The following is an 18,652-nucleotide window of genomic DNA, read 5'->3' on the forward strand; positions in this document are numbered from 1 at the left end:
CAACCACAATAAAGATAATTGGATTAGTTACCCCTAAGGTTTTGAGTGACATCCAAATTTTAGGGCTACCTAATTTATATTTTATGTTAATCAAAATACCACAATTCCTTTCCAGGCCAGTTCTCACCATCTGTTATTCTCTTAATGATTAGCGCAAATCTTAAAAATATTCTCTTTTGCTGACTGATTGTGGGGGACTGGTTTTCTTTTCGTTTTTCTTTTCTCCTTTTAGAATGGGATGATTGTTCACGTTCTTTCTGGGAAATGCATGGAAGCTGTGGTGCAAGAAAGCAATAAAGATTTGTACCTGCGTCTGTGTGATGGAAAAGCCCGCCAGCAGTGGCGATTTGACCAGGTCAATGCTGTGGATGAACGATGAATGTCAGTGTCAGAGGGAAAGAGAATTTTGGCCATCACAGTTCAGCTCCAAGTGAACTTAAAGAGCTTATATATTTCATGAAGCTGATCCTTTTGTGTTTGTGCTCCTGGTGTTAGGAGAGAAAAAGGCTCTGTGAAAGAATATAGGAAGTTTCCCCTTTTCACACCTTATTTCATTGTCTGCTGGCTGCTTTTTAAAAAAAAAAAAAAAAAGTTGATCCATTATACTGTTGTCTTCATCACTGGGAAATGATTATTACATAGTACAGAAGATTCTTTGTTTTTCTCCACTGAGCACTTAACAATTGCTTTCTCTCTGGCCTGGACATTATCTGGCAGCACCTCCAGGATACATAAATCCAATGGATCAATTTATTTGTCTTCAAATGGCCTTAACTTGGACTGTCTGTTTGGCCAACCATGGAAATTAAAGAGTGAAGCAGATGTAATGGCCTGACATTCCAAAAACTCTGAATTGGGTTTATTAGCACAAATGTTGTGTTCATTTGTTGAGCCATATCTCAAAGGAAGGAAAGGAAGCTGCAGAGAGGAGGTTTAGGATTGGAGAGAAGATGCGAGAACACTTTGTCCCAATTCGCCAGCTCAACCCAGCAGCTAAAAGGCATCAAGAGACCTGGGAAAAGACATTTTCATGTTAATGAGAATTTCCCCCATTATGGAGAATTTCCTTCCTACTGAGAATCTACTTCTATTCCCCCTGCCCTAACTCTTCTCTAACTTGGTTAACCATAACCATAACCAGATTCCCTTGCAATCAATTTCTCTTTAGTCGTTGGTGTTGGAAGTATCAGCACAATTTGAGCATTCCCGTTAACAAAGGTGTTCACAGTTGAGAAACTCTCCTGCCGGGCGCGGTGGCACATGCCTGTAATCCCAGCACTTTGGGAGGCCGAGGTGGGCGGATCACCTGATGTCAGGGGTTCGAGACCAACCTGGTCAACATGGCAACACCTTGTCTTTACTAAAAATACAAAAATTAGCCAGGCATGGTGGTGCATGCCTGTAATCCCAGCTACTTGGGAGGCTGAGGCAGGAGGATTGAACCCAGGAGGCAGAGGTTGCAGTGAGCTGAGATCGTGCCACTACACTCCAACCTGGGTGACAGAGTGAGACTCCATCTCAAAAAAGAAAAAGAGAAACTCTCCTGATGCCCTGTTACAGGGTTTGCACTGACTGGAGCAGAAACAGCAACCTTTCTAAAAAAGCAAACCTCCCTGGGAGGAAAATGCCAGAGCCTGAGCCAAAATTCTTATGACAGGTAACATTTGGGTGTTAATGTCCATGAGAGCTGACAGGGCCATCTCTGAGCCCGTATAACTGTCTGGAACCCCCAAATGTGTCCACAGGTTGAATGTCCACGAGTGTGGGAAGAACACGGCTCATCTGGAGCTCAGCTGAGACTAGTAAGAGCTAAATGACTTTCCTTGCTATGACTTGGCTTACCTAGTTCAGCCATAAGAGTTGCCGAATGGGATGGGTTCTGCTATTTAATAAACACCATTCATATTCATTTTTCCCCAGATGGAGTTACCTACCTTTCCACATGGTCAGCTTAGAAATCTTCCCCTAAAGATGCTAATCTCCTTTGGGCTGTCTCAGAACACAGTATCCTTCAAATAAGAAAAACTGGGCGGGAAGAGCAGTGTTTCCAAACAATACCTATCATAACTGCGTATTCATTGTCTACCTGCTTAGTCAAGGATTCACTGCATTTCTCCTTCCTCAGAACACACTCTGGACCTGTGCTGTCTAATATGGTAGCCACTAACCAAATGTGGCCATTTTAATGTAAATCCATTAAAATCAAAGAAAATTTAAAACTCAGTTCCTCAACTGGACTGGCCACATTTCAAATGCTCACTACCCACCTGTGGCTAGGGTCTACTGCATTGACGAGCACAGATATAGAACATTTTATCATCACAAACAGTTCTGTTGGACCAATCTAGGTAGATTCATTATCCCGTCTAGAGAAGAGACTTTAGCCACTGTCTTCTTGCTTCAGACTCATCTATATTTAAAACAAATTTCCCTAAATCCTGAGACTGAGACGGAGCTAAAAATTCTCAGATGGCAACTGTGTAAAGGGTATTAGTGATTGAAGAAAAAAAGTTTTTAAAGACCTCTGTTTTTTAAATGAACTTTATTATTGGCATTGTGGGTCTTTGAAGTTGCTGGGATAAATTAATATAATTAAATAAAGGCTGAATTCAATTGTGTACGTTGTATTTGGTGGTAATTAACAAAAGGACCCAGATGGCTTATTGCCTAATTGGTTGAACAAAGTAAGAATGTGGTGTTTCTTGCTTCCTTAACCAGCTCCATGATTTATTACTTTATTACAGAAGTGGCTGTCAACTCAGTCCCTGGCTGGTACTTACAGACCCTTAATTTAAATAAAACACATGTCTCCATTTAGTTCTAAAAGGACCTTCTCCTTTAGTGTAACCAAGTGTTCAAATTCTCTTCTTCTCTATGAACTCAGCATTCATTTTATCCATAATGGTCAATTTAAAAGTAGAGAAACTTGTCAGTGGAGAGATCTGATTCCCAAGAGATTGGTTTCACTTGTCTACCTGAATTTTGTGATTGGATTTTGTTGTTTGTTTTTCAAGATTGAATTTTATTACCACCCCCACCAAGTTCATCATCATTATTAACTATCCCACTGGGGAGAACAGAGAGAAGTGTCCAGCCAGCAGTGTAGAGTCCCACACTCTTTATGCTATGTTACAACAGTAAGAGCAGATATCCTCCCTGGAGGGGGCCTGACCTGTTTCCTCTTTGGTCTCAATGCCATAGATCCCACTGGAAAAGTCAGAATTCCAAATAACATAGACATGGTGATTGAAAAGTCCTCAGTGACAATAATGACGGCACCACTGCAGCAGAACTTGACATTTTAGAGGTCAGGTTATCGTGCTTATTGTGAGGGGGTTCTATTTTTCTACTGAAAGGCTATGAAAAAGTCAGTTGGACACCAAGTGATCTGTGACCAGTCACCAAATTTGGACAAACAAAATGCAAACAAGTTGCATTTTTAAAAAGCATTAAAAAAAACCCAACAAGGATAGTGTACATAATATGTAGAGTTGTGCAAACATTGTGCAAAACATTGATACGGGTTGCCTTGCTGGGCACAACTCTACTTATTATGTAAACTCTGTTGTTCTTTAGAAGTTCTTTTAAAAGTGCAAATCGTCTGTGATTACTTTTGGGCAAAGCCCAAAGCACCTACAAGTCCTGCCCCGATTATTCAAATACCTCAATTTGGGCATATTTCAAATGATATGTCAAGCACAATAATCGAGGAGGTGCTATTTCCAGGATTCTAGACCCCTCTACCATTCCTGTACTAATAGTCCCTCCATTGGATAAAGAAAATGTGGCACATACACACCATGGAATACTATGCAGCCATAAAAAAGAATGAGTTCATGTCTTTGCAGGGACATGGATGAAGCTGGAAACCATCATTCTCAGCAAACTAATACAGGAACAGAAAACCAAACATCACATGTTCTCACTTATAAGTGGGAATTGGACAATGAGAACACATGGACATAGGGAGGGGAACATCACACCGGGGACTGTCGAGGGGTAGGGGGCAAGGGAAGGGAGAGCATTAGGACAAATACCTAATGCATGCGGGGCTTAAAACCTAGATAACAGGTTGATGGGTTGATAGGTGCAGCAAACGACCATGGCACATATATTCCTATGTAACAAACTTGCACGTTCTACACATGTATTCCGGAACTTAAAGTAAAATAAATAATAATAATAATAATAATAAAATAGTCCCTCCAATTTCAAATCTTCTTTCCAGTTTCAGCTCCTTCTTACATGAAATGTGCCCTTTGGATATGGCAGTGTGTCCTAAGCATTGTTTTAATATTATGAGGATCTTTGCTGGAGTAGTAGTTCTTTCCATGGGTATGGGGTGTTTATATTTTTTCATCACTGAAGGCTCTACATAACACCAATACACTAAGTTACCACCACACAGAAACAGCTTGCCTGATGGTTTGGCTTAAAAAAAGGATCATCAGAATCACCATGATGACTTTACCCCTGGGGTGATAGTTTACAAGCTCAGTCCAAAGCGACCAGATTCATGTTTGAAAATTAAAGTTCCCTAACAATTCCCAAACTGTTCAGCTAGCTCATAGTCAATGGACATTCCAGTACCTATGACAAATGCTGAAATGATACAGTCCTTCCTTTCTCTGTTCCTCCCTCTCTCCCTCTCTCTCAGGATGAGAACAAGGCCAACTCTGTGGCTGCTGAAGCTTATCAAAGGCCTTTAACTTTTCAACAAAGCATGACCAGAGGGTAGGACATCATTTGCTTCATTCAGAGATCCTCAAGAAGGCACTGCTGATCACTCTCCCCTAGGCAGAGGTCAAGGGTGGCATTGTTTAATGTCTTATTTAAATAAGATCCAGGAAAACCTGAGCTGCTATCTTTAAAGTCATAACTTTCCCAGATGCACCAATGCGGAAGCTGTTCAGAGGGAGTGAAAGGTGAGCACCTAATTAGATTATCCAAAATTCTCCAAAACTCTCCAAAATTCTCCAACCCAAACCATATGGCTATAGTGGGATCTGCCTTGTTCCCACCATAAGATGACCCCTCCTCCCAGCTGAACATCTGACTCAGGTTGGGCCAATTAGTACATTCTTCAGTAATTTTATTATTGAGACTAAGAAATCAGTCTCTCTACCAGTGATTTAAGAGATAATGTGAGGCTGAGCGTGGTGGCTCATGCCTTTAATCCCAGCGCTTTGGGAGGCCAAGACGGGAGGATCACTCGAGCCCAGGAGTTTGAAGTCAGGTTGAGCAACATAGTAAGACCCTATCTTTACAAAAAACAAAACCAGAACAAAAATTAGCCAGTCTCATAGCCTGGCCTCAAAATAAATAAATAGATAATTTTTTTTTTTTTTTTAAAGAGAGGTAATGTGAGAATGTTGAGCGCTCAGCAGCCTTGTTTTCTGTATATGGCCCTATGAAGCAGATAAATCCAGCCTGGAGAGTGAATTAGAGACAGCTGTGGGGGTGCAAACAAATATAAAATAGGAGCAGAGGCAAGGGTGGGACAGAGCACCTTGATAGTATTTGATCCGCTGGCTCCACTTTGTTCCTTGATAGATCCCTGTCCCTGGAGTGTGTGAGACAACCCGAAATGTTTTTGTTTAATTCAGTGCTCCTCAAATTTTCCTGTGCTCACAAATCACATAGGCACTGTGTTAACGTGCAGATTCTGATTTGGTAGGTCTGTGTGGGGCCTGAGATTCTGCATTCCTGCAAGCTCCTAGGTAATGCTGATGCTGCTGACCAGAGACTACTGTCTGAGTAGCAACAATTCCAGTAGTTTTCTGGGTTTTTCTAAATTGTTACTTAGAGCTCAGAGAATCCTCACTGGATGAGTTCTTGGACTATGCTTTGCTTCTAACAGATCTCTTTTTGAAGCCACATGGTAGGATGATTTGATCCTATGTTTTATAGGATAATGCCTTTTTTTTTTTTTTTTTTTTTTGATATGGAGTCTGGCTGTGTCACTCAGGCCGGAGTGCAATGGCACAATCTCGACTCACTGCAACCTCCGCCTCCCAGGTTCAAGCGATTCTCCTGCCTCAGCCTCCCTAGTAGCTGGGATCACAGGCGTGCATCACCACACCTGGCTAATTTTTGTATTTTTAGTGGAGATGGGGTTTCACCATGTTGGCCAGTCTGGTCTCGAACTCCTGACCTCAGGTGATCCAGCCACTCAGGCTCCCAAAGTGCTAGGATTACAGGTGTGAGCCACCATGCCCAGCCAGGATAATGTATCTTGTTCAATGTAATAACAACCATTGTTAATTCATTTTCCTCTTTTCCCTCAGCATTCTTCCTCTTTCCCATTTTGTCCACTAGTTCTGCTTTTTTGACCAGGGAAGTTTTTTAACCTTTTTTTGTTGTTCTTGCTATTTGTGGGCATGTTGTCCTTTTCTCACTTTCTTTATCTTGCCCCAACTTCCCTCTACTTCTCATCTTTGAGCAAACCTGCTTTTCCAGCACCAGGTTCTTGTGGTAATTTTTATTTCACTCTTACTTTTCCTCTATCTGGGCCTCCATGCCCTTCCACCACCAGTTTCAACTGACCAATCTTGATGGAGCGAACAGCATCAGTTTCTCCAAAGGATTTTTAGAACACTGAGCAAATAAATTAATAGCTCAGATTTTCAACTCTTCTCAGTGGCAGCTCTTCTCCTCAGGGAATCCATAGTGCGGGGGTACAGAAATGCCATTTAATATGGATTTGGAACAATAGGGATACTGGGAGTGCTGCCAATACTGATGGGAATATGGCCTTCATCTTGAGGAGGCAGCTAGGGCTCTGGCAGGCAGATCACCCTGTACAGTGGATTTTCAGAGAGGCAACTATAGGGGACTCCCTGGAGATGGGCCAGGACTTGTGGCCTCTGAAAATAGCCACATGTAATAGCCAAACATGAAATTAGGTGACTGGAAAACAAATCCTGCCAAAGCCCAAGATTTGATTGTCTTAATCCTTAAGTCCTGCAGTAAGGTTAAGAATGCATAACCAAGAAAGAGATACCAAATTTATCCTCCAACACTAGAGGCTATAGTAGTGACATTGAGTGTTCTGGCCCCACGCACATCCCTCTGGTCTTACAGCTTCAGCTTTCTCAGAAAAAGGTTCTAACTGTCAGTTATCTGTATTTCTTCACCTGGTTTTTTTGTTTGTTTTGTTTTGTTTTCCCCAAAGCCAAAGAAGACTGCTTTATGATGTGGGGAAGGCCAGAAAAGCCTTGGAAGTCACATTCCCCAAAAGCCATCCTCAATTTATGACTGACAGGAGTTGGTGTATAAATACCTCAGCTCCCTCACCTCTCCCATAGGATAGCTCTGAGGTGCACATTCTACACCATTCCCAGAGTTTACCAGGGGATTAAGCTCTAGTCACCCACAGTGGTAGCTGGCTTGATAATGCATCTTTAACTGGCTACATTCCCTTCTCCACTTCCCTTACTAGTGTTTCCTGGGCTCATCTTCCAAGTAAACCACTTGCACACAAATCCTTGTCTCAATGTCTGCTAATGGGGAAACTCTCCCAAACATACATGACTTGTCCCACCGAAAGCTTGCAGCTGTAAGAATGATCTTTCTTATCACAGTTTACTCTTTGTTTCACCAGTTGTCTCAGCGCATGCACAAGATAACCCCATTCCCCTGTGTTGAACTTATCCTATAAACTGCAAGGCCAGATTGTGGGCTTCTAGGCAGCTGTGCCCAAGAGAAAGAGTCTGGGGGAGGGGCAACACACTTGGTCCTTATCCCCAGTCTTTTTTTTTTTTTTCGAGACGGAGTCTCTCTCTGTCACCCAGGCTGGAGTGCACTGGCGCTATCTCAGCTCACTGCAAGCTCCGTCTCCCGGGTTCACACCATTCTCCTGGCTCAGTCTCCGAAGTAGCTGGGACTACAGGCATCCGCCACCATGCCTGGCTAATTGTTTTGTATTTTTAGTAGAGACGGGGTTTCACCATGTTAGCCAGGATGGTCTCGATCTCCTGACCTCATGATCTGCCCGCCTCAGCCTCCCAAAGTGCTGGGATTACAGGAGTGAGCCACTGCGCCTGGCCGGTCCTTATCCCAATCTTATTATATCATTAGACATCCTTCCTCCCTGGGGAAAAGTGAATATGGAATGGAGAGAGGCCATGAGTGTTCCACTAATTGATGCCACTTCTTGAAGAAACCCGAAGCCTGACGAAGCAAGGTTCCTCCAGCCTCACAAAAAATGTTCCACCTCATATATTTCAGTTATTTTCCTATAACTGATACATACCAGTGTTAGAGGATATAGAAGTACACCATAGAAGTTAGGAGTGAAGTGCATGATTGCTCTCCATGATAAAGCGAGGGAGATTCAGATATGAGTATTGAGGAAGAGATGGGTTCAGATAATATGATAAAGACATAAAGAGTGAGATGATCAAGCAGGTATCTCTAATGAGGGCAGGAGTGACTTGCCAGAGGAATTTTAGGATTAGGTGTCTAGTCCTCAATATAAAGTTATTTGCCTTATTTCCATCACCCCAGACTTTTAGCTAAGACTTCCGTAATGACTTGCATAGTATGTTGGGGATGAAAATCAAGGAACAGGGATGAACTCCCTGGACAGGACAGAGAGGAAAAGAGCAGCCTTGCCGGGTGGGATAGATACCAGTAAGACTAGGCATTCAGGTCAGGCGTGGTGGCTCATGCCTATAATCCCAGCACTTTGGGAGGCCGAAGCAGGCAGATCACTTGAAGTCAGAAGTTCGAGACCAGACTGGCCAAAATGGTGAAACCCCATCTCTACCAAAAATTAGCTGGGCATGGTGATGGGTGCCTATAATCCCATCTACTTGGGAGGCTGAGGCAGAAGAATCACTTGAACCCAGGAGGCGGAGGTTGGAGTGAGCTGAGATTGCGCCATTGCACTCCAGCCATTGCACTTTGCATTCACAAAGGGCAAAGCACACGCTCCCCCTAACGCACAAATCTCTTGTGTTTGGGATGTAAAGACAATCAGACACAAGCTCTGATTGTCCAAAAGCAATAACCTCTGGTTATTTATATGAACTCTGATCTCTGGCATTCAATTTAGCCAGACTTCAAAACACAAATGGTAGAAGTCAAACCAAGGAAAGGGACTTCCAAAAGCAAGCCTTGAGGCCAGGGCTATACCAGGCCAACAAACCTCACTCCTTGTGCTCTGAAGTCAATACAAGCTCATAAAACCTGTTTAACAGCCAAGCCCAGGATGCCTCCTGCCTGTTACGATCTATGCTTGGGGCAGTCCAGCTCATCATGCCCCTTCACATGTCAGTGTTGGCATATCCACGGCTGGTTCCAGATAAAACAAACGGCCTGAGGCACCTCCCCTTCCTCAAACTCATGGACAGTTCCAAGCTCTCCAGCCCTATGTCTACTTTGCATTCTGTTGCTCTACTGGTCATGCTGCTGACCCCAGCTATTATTGTCTAGTGAGCCTTCACCATGCACAAGGGACAGGCAGCTGTACAGCTCTAAGTACACAAGTGGAAGCCAAAATTGAGGCCTATTGACTTTTATCTTGGAGATAAAGTCCTGTTCCCCCACCACTCCCTGATGTGGGTCACAGGAAAAGGAATGTAACTCTTTGAGAATCTTCAGTCAACTCTTTGAGCATATCCTTGACCACTCTCCATGGGAGGCTCTGGCACACGGCTCTTGGTAGTGGGTTGGTTTGTCTGATGATGGAGCCACCACTGTCTCCTTGAGGTTCCCGCTCCATGCCCCTGGCTATAATATCCCCTCACAGACTGGTTTAGGCAATGCCCCCACCGCCCAGCTTGTCAGGTATTCAGGACCCTCCACCTACCTATCTGCCACCTCCTCACCTAATCTCTCTATCCAGATGACACTAGCCTTGCAGGTGGGATCCAGATGGACACGTGATGTGTGTTGCTTTAAGATGGCTCTTTTCCCTACACTGTTATTCAGTACAGTTCTGCAGAATTATCTTCCAGACTAAGTTATAGGCTTCTTTTAGCAAAGAGCCATGGTCCACACTTCCTTAGTTTCCTCTTAGCAGTTACCATGGAGTTGGATGCTTGACTTCATCGGTTCCACTATGGAGGAGAAAAAACCAGGAGTTAGGATATAGAAAAAGGACATTTCAAGAGTTGGGAGAAAAATCAACTAGAGAAAAACGTGGATATCATTAGACAGTAATATCTCCGTGAGCAAACATATGTATTCACTGCCAAAAATCATAGTAATAACAACACCATAAGTGCTAATGCTGAGCTAGCTTACTAGCACATACTATTACTATGATAATAGTAATAATAACATTACTATTGTTAGTACTATGTACTATTACTATTGCAATGTTGTTACAATATTAACAACATTAATATTAATATTGTTGTTAATATTGTAACAACATTGCAATAGTTGTTGTACCCACGTTACTTTTTCTTATAATCACAATAGTTCAATGATGTAAGTACTACTATTATCTCCATTTTATATTATCTCATTTTATAGTTGAAGGGTGAGATTTCCACAAGCAGAGTAATTTTCCTAAGGTTCTACAACTTTCCAAGTGATGGACCTAGATCACAAACCCAGGTTCATTTGGTTCCAAGGCCCTCACATTTAACTTCCACAGTTGATTGCCTCCCAGTATTTGTGAGTAAAGAAAATAAAACAGTGACTGTCCAAATGGGAATGGGTAAAAATAAGGGTGAGGTTGTTTTAGGACCTGCCGAAATTAGGTGCATTGGTTTGGATGAGTTCAGGTACAAGGAGCAGAATAACCAACTCCAAGGGGCTTAAGAAATAAAGAACTTCAGTCATCTCTCATGCCTAGTTGAGGACGGGCGGTTCTGTGCCTGGTATAATGGTTTACAGACATCTGTGATCCAGGCTGTTTTTAAACTTCCACTCACCATTCCTGTTGGCTTTTGGTCCTGGTTTCTATCTCTTTATTGGCACAAGATGGTCACCACAACACCGAACATTACATCCTGGCCCCAGAATCCCAAACAGGATGGAGAGGGCGGCAGAAGCAAGTTCTCCTCGTTAATAACGTCTTTCTCTTTACTGAGAAAGATCTTGCCCAGAAGCCCCCCAGCAGACCTCCCCATCTGTGTCGCTGGCTAGAGTCCTAGCAGCAAGGGTGGCGGGGACAGTGGCTAGGAAAGTACCTCAGCAAAGGCTGGGCACATTGCCACCCAGAACCTCACAAAGGTTCTGGGAGCCAGGAAGTGGGAGGTTGGCGGATGGATGGCCAGGGACAGTGCCTGCATTTTGAGATGCCTCCTCTCTCAGGCAAGATTGGGCTCGGCTTCATTTTTTTATTGTCATGGGATGAAAATTGCAGGACACTGAGACAGAGGCCTATAAAATCCTGTGCTCACAGTTCCTGGATATTATCCATTCAGCTCCTGCCCTCTGCCCAAGTAGGAACCTTCAGTGCCCCAGAACCAGCTCTGTGTACTCGGTTTGGGATATAAGGAAAGTGCCTGCCATCTGGAACTCAGTCACTGCTGTCATAATTGGTCAAACACTCTGGGAAGCGATGGTGTTCTGATCTCTTTTATTGCACAGCTTCCAACAAAGTTTGTGGCCCAAGTGTGACAACCAATAGAACTCTTTCACTTTATTCTTGTCTCTTGAGAGTCTGGTTTCTGCTTGCTTTCTAGAAGAAACATAAAAGGCAAGTAAGGATGGCGTGTAAAAGTGAAGGGGGTGGGCTTCCCATGGGATATATGATGATTTTCGTACTTTGTTGCAAACATATGATATAGGAAGTTGCGTGAAAATCTTGCTTAAAACAATAGTCACAACCCTTTAACCCCATCTGCTTCCCATTAATGGGAAAAGCCATTACATGGTAGTGTCAAGAGGCCTCTGGATTTTCTCAAGGCTTTACCATAAGGCAGATGCTTAAGACAAAATCCTCCAACCCTTTGGTTCTAATCCTCCCCTTCTTAGTCCATTCAGAAAGCACAAAAGGTAACAGCATCAGCATCTGGCCGATACATACGAGGGCTGGGTTGGTAAAGTGAAAACCTTTGTGTGCTGTGACACATGTCACTGGCTGTGCTTTAGGTGGTTTGCAAAGCACAAAGTTAAGTTTCTGGATGATAGGTTCACAATTAACAAACCAGATCATTATGCCCTCTCCAGAGTGAATTCTAGTTGTTAGGATTACTTTGCAGATTTAAAAACAATTAATATTTATTAAATATCCATTATTTACCAAGGTCACACCTCTAGGGCCTTGTCCCAAGTGTTTTCTGAACCACTGGCTTGGATGACTTGATGAGTCACTCATGAATCAGAAAATTGCAAAATATCATCTTCACTGAATTTTACGTCAGCACAGACTCAGATAGAGTTGAATATGTACTCCCTGGTTTCTGGGAAGGCAGAGATATTTCAAAAATAATTCCAGGAAGGCAATCGAGTGCTTCTTTTGATGCATTTGCCAAGTGGGACACAAAATAGACTTATATTTGTAAATAACAATCTTTTTCAAACATGCCATGGGGATATGCCCAGCATATAGTGATCCTTAAAATATGTATTGTGAAGTAATAATCCAGCTATGTTCCGGTAATTTCCGAGTGTTTCCTCAGCCTTGACTCTACCCATGAACCTCAGATTCACACACTCAAGCACCTTCGATCTACACTAGAGCCCAAGTGATCAACCTAAAGCACTCTCCTTTCATAATCTCTTCTATGGCTCCCCATTACCTTCAGAGTAATGCCCCGCCTCCCCAGCACAGCCCGACTACAAGTTCCTCCCTGACCCTGCCTCACCCTCTGGACTCACCTGCCACTATTTGCCCTGTCTCTGAGCACCAAAGTTTCTGTAGTTCTCAATACAACACCCTTTTGCTTGTCTCTGCTCTAACCATGCTCTGTTCCCTTTGCACAGAATGCCCTTTCCTCCTTTTACCAGCTTCTTACCTATCACGCATCATGTCTCTGGAGGGTCTTCCTCAAACCCCCGGGGTGAATTAATTACCCCTCTTCTGGGGCACTGCGTATGTAGCTCTGTCTTAACATGGACCACTTTGTGTTAAAATTATCAAAAACATGTTTCCTCCACTACAGTTTAAATAAATTTTGCTTAGCTGTTTGCCCAGAGTCCCTAGCATAGTATCTGACTCTTGATAGGCACGTGATACATGCTTGTTGAACTTCAACTAAAGTGATCACAACATCTTTCTTTTGTGCCTAGAAACGAGTAGAATTAAAGTGGAAAAGAAAAAATTACAGAGCTAAAATTTAGACACTTCAGAGGTCTTACTTGAGGTCAAATTTAAGAGGACTTTGTCCTGATCACTTTTTGGATGGCTTTAGACTCTCTGCATGTGGCTGTAACAATTCCAGACTCCCACTACACTGTTTCAGTTATCTTTCGCTGCATAACAAACTACCCCTAAACTTAGTGGCTTAAAACAGCAACTTGTTTTCCTTTTCTTCTTTTTGAGATGCAGTCTCGTTCTGTTGCCCAGGCTGGAGTGCAAAGGTGCAATCTCGGCTTACTGCAACCTCTGCCTCCTGGGTTCAAGTGATTCTGCCAACTTAGCCTCCCAAGTAGCTAGGATTACAGGCACCTGCCACCATGCCTGGCTAATTTTTGTATTTTTGTAGAGATGGGGTTTCACCATGTTGGCCAGGCTGGTCTTGAACTCCTGACCTCAGGTGATCCACCCACCTCAGCCTCTCAAAGTGCTGGGATTACAGCCGTGAGCCACCGTGCTCATGGCTGTTCTTTTCTGGAGGGTACAAAAGAGCTTCTCACATGGCAGGGGCGGCTGGCAGGCTGGACTCAGCTGGGCCCTCCCTTCTCCATATAATCTCAAGACTTCTTTCTCTCTGTCATCTCTGGGGCAGCTATCTTACACAGTGGTTGAACATCTCCAGCGACCAACAGGGAACCTGCCCCTCTTCTTAAAGGCCAGACCCGGGACTGACATGACATCTCCTCCAGCATACTCCTTTGCTCAAAGCAATCACAGGCCAGCCCAGGCTGAGGGAGGAGGGGAAGCAGACTCCACCTATCAAAGGGACAAGTAGCAAAACTGTGCAGCTCTCCTTAAGCCACCATATGCCCACAGGCCCGTGACTGAGCCTAAGTCTATGCCCCAGAATCCCCAGCAAAGCTCTGTTTACTCGGACTGAACTGACTTACAGAATGTGCCTGCCCCTGAACTAATCTCTGTGGCCAGGAGCTTGGGAAATCTTGATTAGAGCTGGAGGTGGAAACAATTCTGGCCAATATTATGGTTAAGAAACTCTGTAGGGGCTGAGCATGGTGGCTCATGCCTGTAATCTCAGCACTTTAGGAGGCCAAGGCAGGCAGATCTCTTGAGCCCAGGAATTCGAGACCAGCCTGGGCAACATGGCAAAAACCAGTCTCTACAAAAAATAAAAATAAAATGCCTAGGCATTGTAGCACATGCCTATAGTCCCAGCTACTTAGGAGGCCGAGGCAAGAAGATCACTTGAGGCTGGGAGGTTGTGGCTGCAGTGAACTGTGATTGTGCCACTGCACTCCAGCTTGGGTGACGGAGAGAGATGCTGTCTCAAAAAAGAAAAGAAAATTCTGTAAGAAGGAGGTGGTGGTAGGGATTGCTGGGGAGGTGTCTTAGTTTAGGGTAATGTAACTGCAGAACCTGAGCAAAACCTTGGATGCAGGTGATTTATTTGGGAGGTAATCCCAGGAAGCAGGAGTGAGAGAGAGGGAAGAGTAAGATAGGGAGGGAAGAAAAGTCAATGTGAGGGTGCTATGAGGAAGGGGGTTTGATTCTTTCTACTCTGAGATTCCCACAGAACATGTTCCAGAACTATTTACCTAAAGAACTGCAGACTGAGACATTTTCCCACTAGCTCTCATCCCTTACTGGTTGAAGGTTATACCCGAGGCCATTCACTCCCCGCAGTACACTTCGCAGGCTGCACTTACAAGAGCAGAGCAGGCTCCCGAGGCTTTAGAGAAGGCCCCAAGGCAGAAATGTGGAGAGGATGGGGCCTGACCTGGATGTCGTGCAAGATGAATCTGAGTCCCCATGGAAGTTCGACCACAGCTGGGGCTGATATCCAAGGAGGCCCAAGGATGCGACACTGGACACCAAAACATCTGCAATAAGAGCCAACCAACAAAGGTTCCCTCATGTCACAGCCCAGCTCGCCTTGCCAAATGGCTCCCAGGGATCACTTCCGCAGCTGATGTGGTGGGCGCCCAGGAAGCACCTCCTTCCTGTGCAGAGGACTGGCACTGGCCAGCTTCCTTGGGGCTATGTCCACCCGTGAGCACCACCAGGAACATACCTCTGGGTGATCAAAGTTAGGTTTATTGGCAGTTGTTGCAGCAAGGAAGACCACCCACATAAGGAACCATGGGTGTCTCAGTAGGACGGTGTCCAGAGGAGCTTCTCAGGAGGTCAGGGTTGGGTTAGGTGATTTGGGGAAGGTTGGGAAGCATGGTCTTGCTCAGGTCAGAAAGGGGGATAATTTTATAATTGGGTGGTCTAACAATTTGTATCTAGGAGGCTGTGGGAAGAACAGAGCAGGGCTGGAGCTGTACTTGATAAACACCCCTCATATTTGCCAGGAGAAGGAGCTATTTGGTCATTTTCATAGTTTGTTGGGTGTTCTTGTTTCAGTGTGGTGGTGTTGTCTCACTCTGCCACCGCCACAGAATGACCTTGTCTGATGTTGGTGTTCTGTAAAATTGTGTATGTTAAGTAAGGAGGGGACTCCAGCCAGACCTGGGGGTTGGTGACTTTTTCTTTCTCAGGTCTCATAAGACAGGCTCTGCACCCTCAGGAGAGTGGCAGGCACGCATGGTAACACAGCTGCGTGGCTCAAAGCAACAATCGAGACAGAAGAACAGGCACCAATCGATACGGCACTTCTATCTCCTAAAGCTCTTTTGAAGTCTGGCAGAGACATCTGAATGGCTTCTCTCCACCTCCTCAGCGACTCACAGTGTGATGCTCGTGGTTGAACTTGAGTGATGCCAGCAACAAGGAAACTGACAGGTCTCGCCGATGCATTTCCTGTCATTCACTTGAGGGTGAAAAAGCATGATGGTGACAGCTCAGACAACATTCCTGGCCACAAAATCCTTAAACTAAATGGAGCCTGGCTGCCAGGAAGGAGAGGAACAGGCATTCCAGGTGCAGACTCTGCTCCTGTGTGCAGCCACACAGGAGAGCTTTAAACAGGACTCTGAGTGGGGAGAGCCCCAGGATTTGTGCACCACTGCTACACTGATCAATGCCAATAGTCGGCCCAGGCTGGAGGATGGGCCAGGCATCCTAACACCATTGGGCAAATCAAAGGTCTAAGGAAGTCAGCACAGTTGGGGTACACAGTAGAGAAAGCTACATGTTTTGAAGAATGTGCATACTTCTTGAGTCCCCCCAAATCAGCCTCACCATCGGCACTTAGACAGTGCGAAGTTGAATGAGAACCTCATTAGAACTTCTGGAAGCTCATTTCTTTCTTACCAGACCCATGCTTAAGACTGGAGTCCTGGCAGAGGCTAATATTCCAGATATGAGCCAGAGACAACCTCATCTATGCCAGGGGCATGTCACCCAAACTGAGGTCATATGATTTAAAACATAACTCCAAAGTTCAGTAAGGTATGGCAGAGACACCTCTGGTGCCTGTATCACATGTCCTCAGGCCTCCTCTGCTTTCCACCACAGCTGCTGAACAGTTCTGTGCAGCCTCAGATTCCCTGAGCCCTGTGCTAAGCATCTTCTGCATCATGCACCAGGGTTTTCTCTGAAAGCAGAGTTACTCAAACATCCAGGGAGCAAGCACCCTGGCTTGCTAGGACAGTTAACACTCCCAGGACAACTGCCAGTCACTGAGGGGACAGGAGCCAGTAGATGGATGCCTGGCCTTTGTCTTTCAGGTGGATAATTGTAGAAAGCATCCTGTAAATTTGTTAAGAGGGTCAACAGAATCAAGGGGCAACTTTAACGTGTCCGTATATTGGCCCCACCTTCTGCCCCATCTCACGTCCTCACTCCCACACTCCTGTTTCCCAGGTTCACATCCCTCATGAACCGCCTGCATCCAGTCCTTGTCTCATGCTCTGCTTTCAGGGAAACCCGAACTAAACCACACACAGGCACAGTCTTCTTTTATAACACAGGCTTTCTAGACTAACATGGCTGATGCACATTCAGTCTCCAACTTAGGCCCTAGAACGGAAACAGGGCCCAGCCATCCAGACACCTGTGGGAATCCTGCCACAGGGCCCTTGGCCCCACTCTAGGGCTGGTCCTGCGTCCTGACGTAATAAGAAATTCTTTCCAGTTTTCTTGGTTGGGTCCTTTCTAGCAGGAACATTTTGATGGCATGTGACAGAAGCTGAAATTGAACCGGTTTAGTCCTGTAGAAGCAGGGGAGATTACTGGAAAAATACTGAAGCATCACATGAAATTGAAGGAAGGGTTCCCCAATCCATGGGAAGGGTAGGGATGCAGCTGGGCCTCAGGGGAAAGGCCATATTCCCGGCTTCTTCCACATGGAGGGCTGTGACCCCAAACAGCTCAAGAGGCCCATATGAAAGAAGACACACGCATATGCAAATATCATAATGAGAGAGTGTTTCTGCAAGCTCCAGGGAAGAAGAAGCTTTGTCACTGTTTTTTTCTGTGATTAACTGGAGCGTCTAAAACAGTATCTGCAATATGGTATATGGGTAACAGACATTTGTTGAATGAATGAACAGTAGAGGGAGGAGGAGGGAAAGAGAGGAGGTGGGATGGGAAGAAGGTTTGGGGTGCGACTGAGGATGAAGCTATCTAGCCTCCAGCTTTGGATGGACCTTGCTTTTCCCAGGGATCATGGCTGGGGACATTATCCCACCTTCCTCAGCTCAGAAGCTTGCTGTGGCTCCCAGTGTCCTGTGGACAAAACCTGACCTCCTTAGTGTTACACACAAATCCCTCGCAAGTTGGCCCGTACCACCTCCTCTTCACACACCCTCCACTTAGGGCTCACTGGCCCACAGCCCAGGGCCATCCTGAGGGAACTGTCCTGAGGGTCACTGTGCCCTCCTCTGGGACAGACATACATGTTTTGAAATAGTTTTTTTTTTGTTGTTGTTATTTGTTTATTTTTGAGAGGGAGTCTCTCGCTGTTGCCAGGCTGGAGTGCAGTGGTGCGATCTTGGCTCACTGCAAACCTCTGCCTCCTGGGTTCATGCCATTCTCCTGCCTCAGCCTCCCGAGTAGCTGGGACTACAGGCATCTGCCACCACACCCAGCTAATTTTTGTATTTTTAGTAGAGACAGGGTTTCACCATGTTGGCCTTCATCTCTTGACCTCATGATCCGCCTTCCTTGACTTCCCAAAGTGCTGGGATTACAGGCGTGAGCCACCGTGCCTGGCCTGAAAGGGATTTTAAATTGCTTTTATGAGGGAAACACGTTATCTTGTTCATGTAATACTCTATAGCAGAACCCAACAGGGAATAATAGATTCTGCATAGATAGTAATGCTCTTGTAACTCTGGAAAGAAAAGCATAATACTATATAGATAAAAAGAAAAGTATTTATAGCAATAAATAATTGAAATGAAAGCATTACAGGAATAAAATATTTTAAATAAAAATTACGTGGGAAAATTGACGTTGTACTTGATGAGTTGTGAGGCCAATAGCTTG

General features: G+C 44.8%; 1 protein-coding gene across 1 annotated transcript in view; it reads left to right on the forward strand.

Moving 5' to 3' along the window:
* The window catches only part of GALNT15 (polypeptide N-acetylgalactosaminyltransferase 15), a 53,754-nt gene extending 51,136 nt beyond the window's left edge, over positions 1-2,618 (forward strand). Inside the window, exon 12 of the mRNA XM_038002910.2 lies at positions 233-2,618. Within this exon, the coding sequence (XP_037858838.2) occupies positions 233-379 (147 nt within the window). The 3' untranslated portion in view covers positions 380-2,618. The remainder of the gene's footprint in view (positions 1-232) is intronic.
* The last annotated feature ends 16,034 nt before the right edge of the window (positions 2,619-18,652 follow it).

The sequence above is a fragment of the Chlorocebus sabaeus genome, chromosome 15 (genome assembly GCF_047675955.1).
Source record: "Chlorocebus sabaeus isolate Y175 chromosome 15, mChlSab1.0.hap1, whole genome shotgun sequence".
In the NCBI taxonomy this organism is placed as follows: Eukaryota; Metazoa; Chordata; class Mammalia; order Primates; family Cercopithecidae; genus Chlorocebus; species Chlorocebus sabaeus.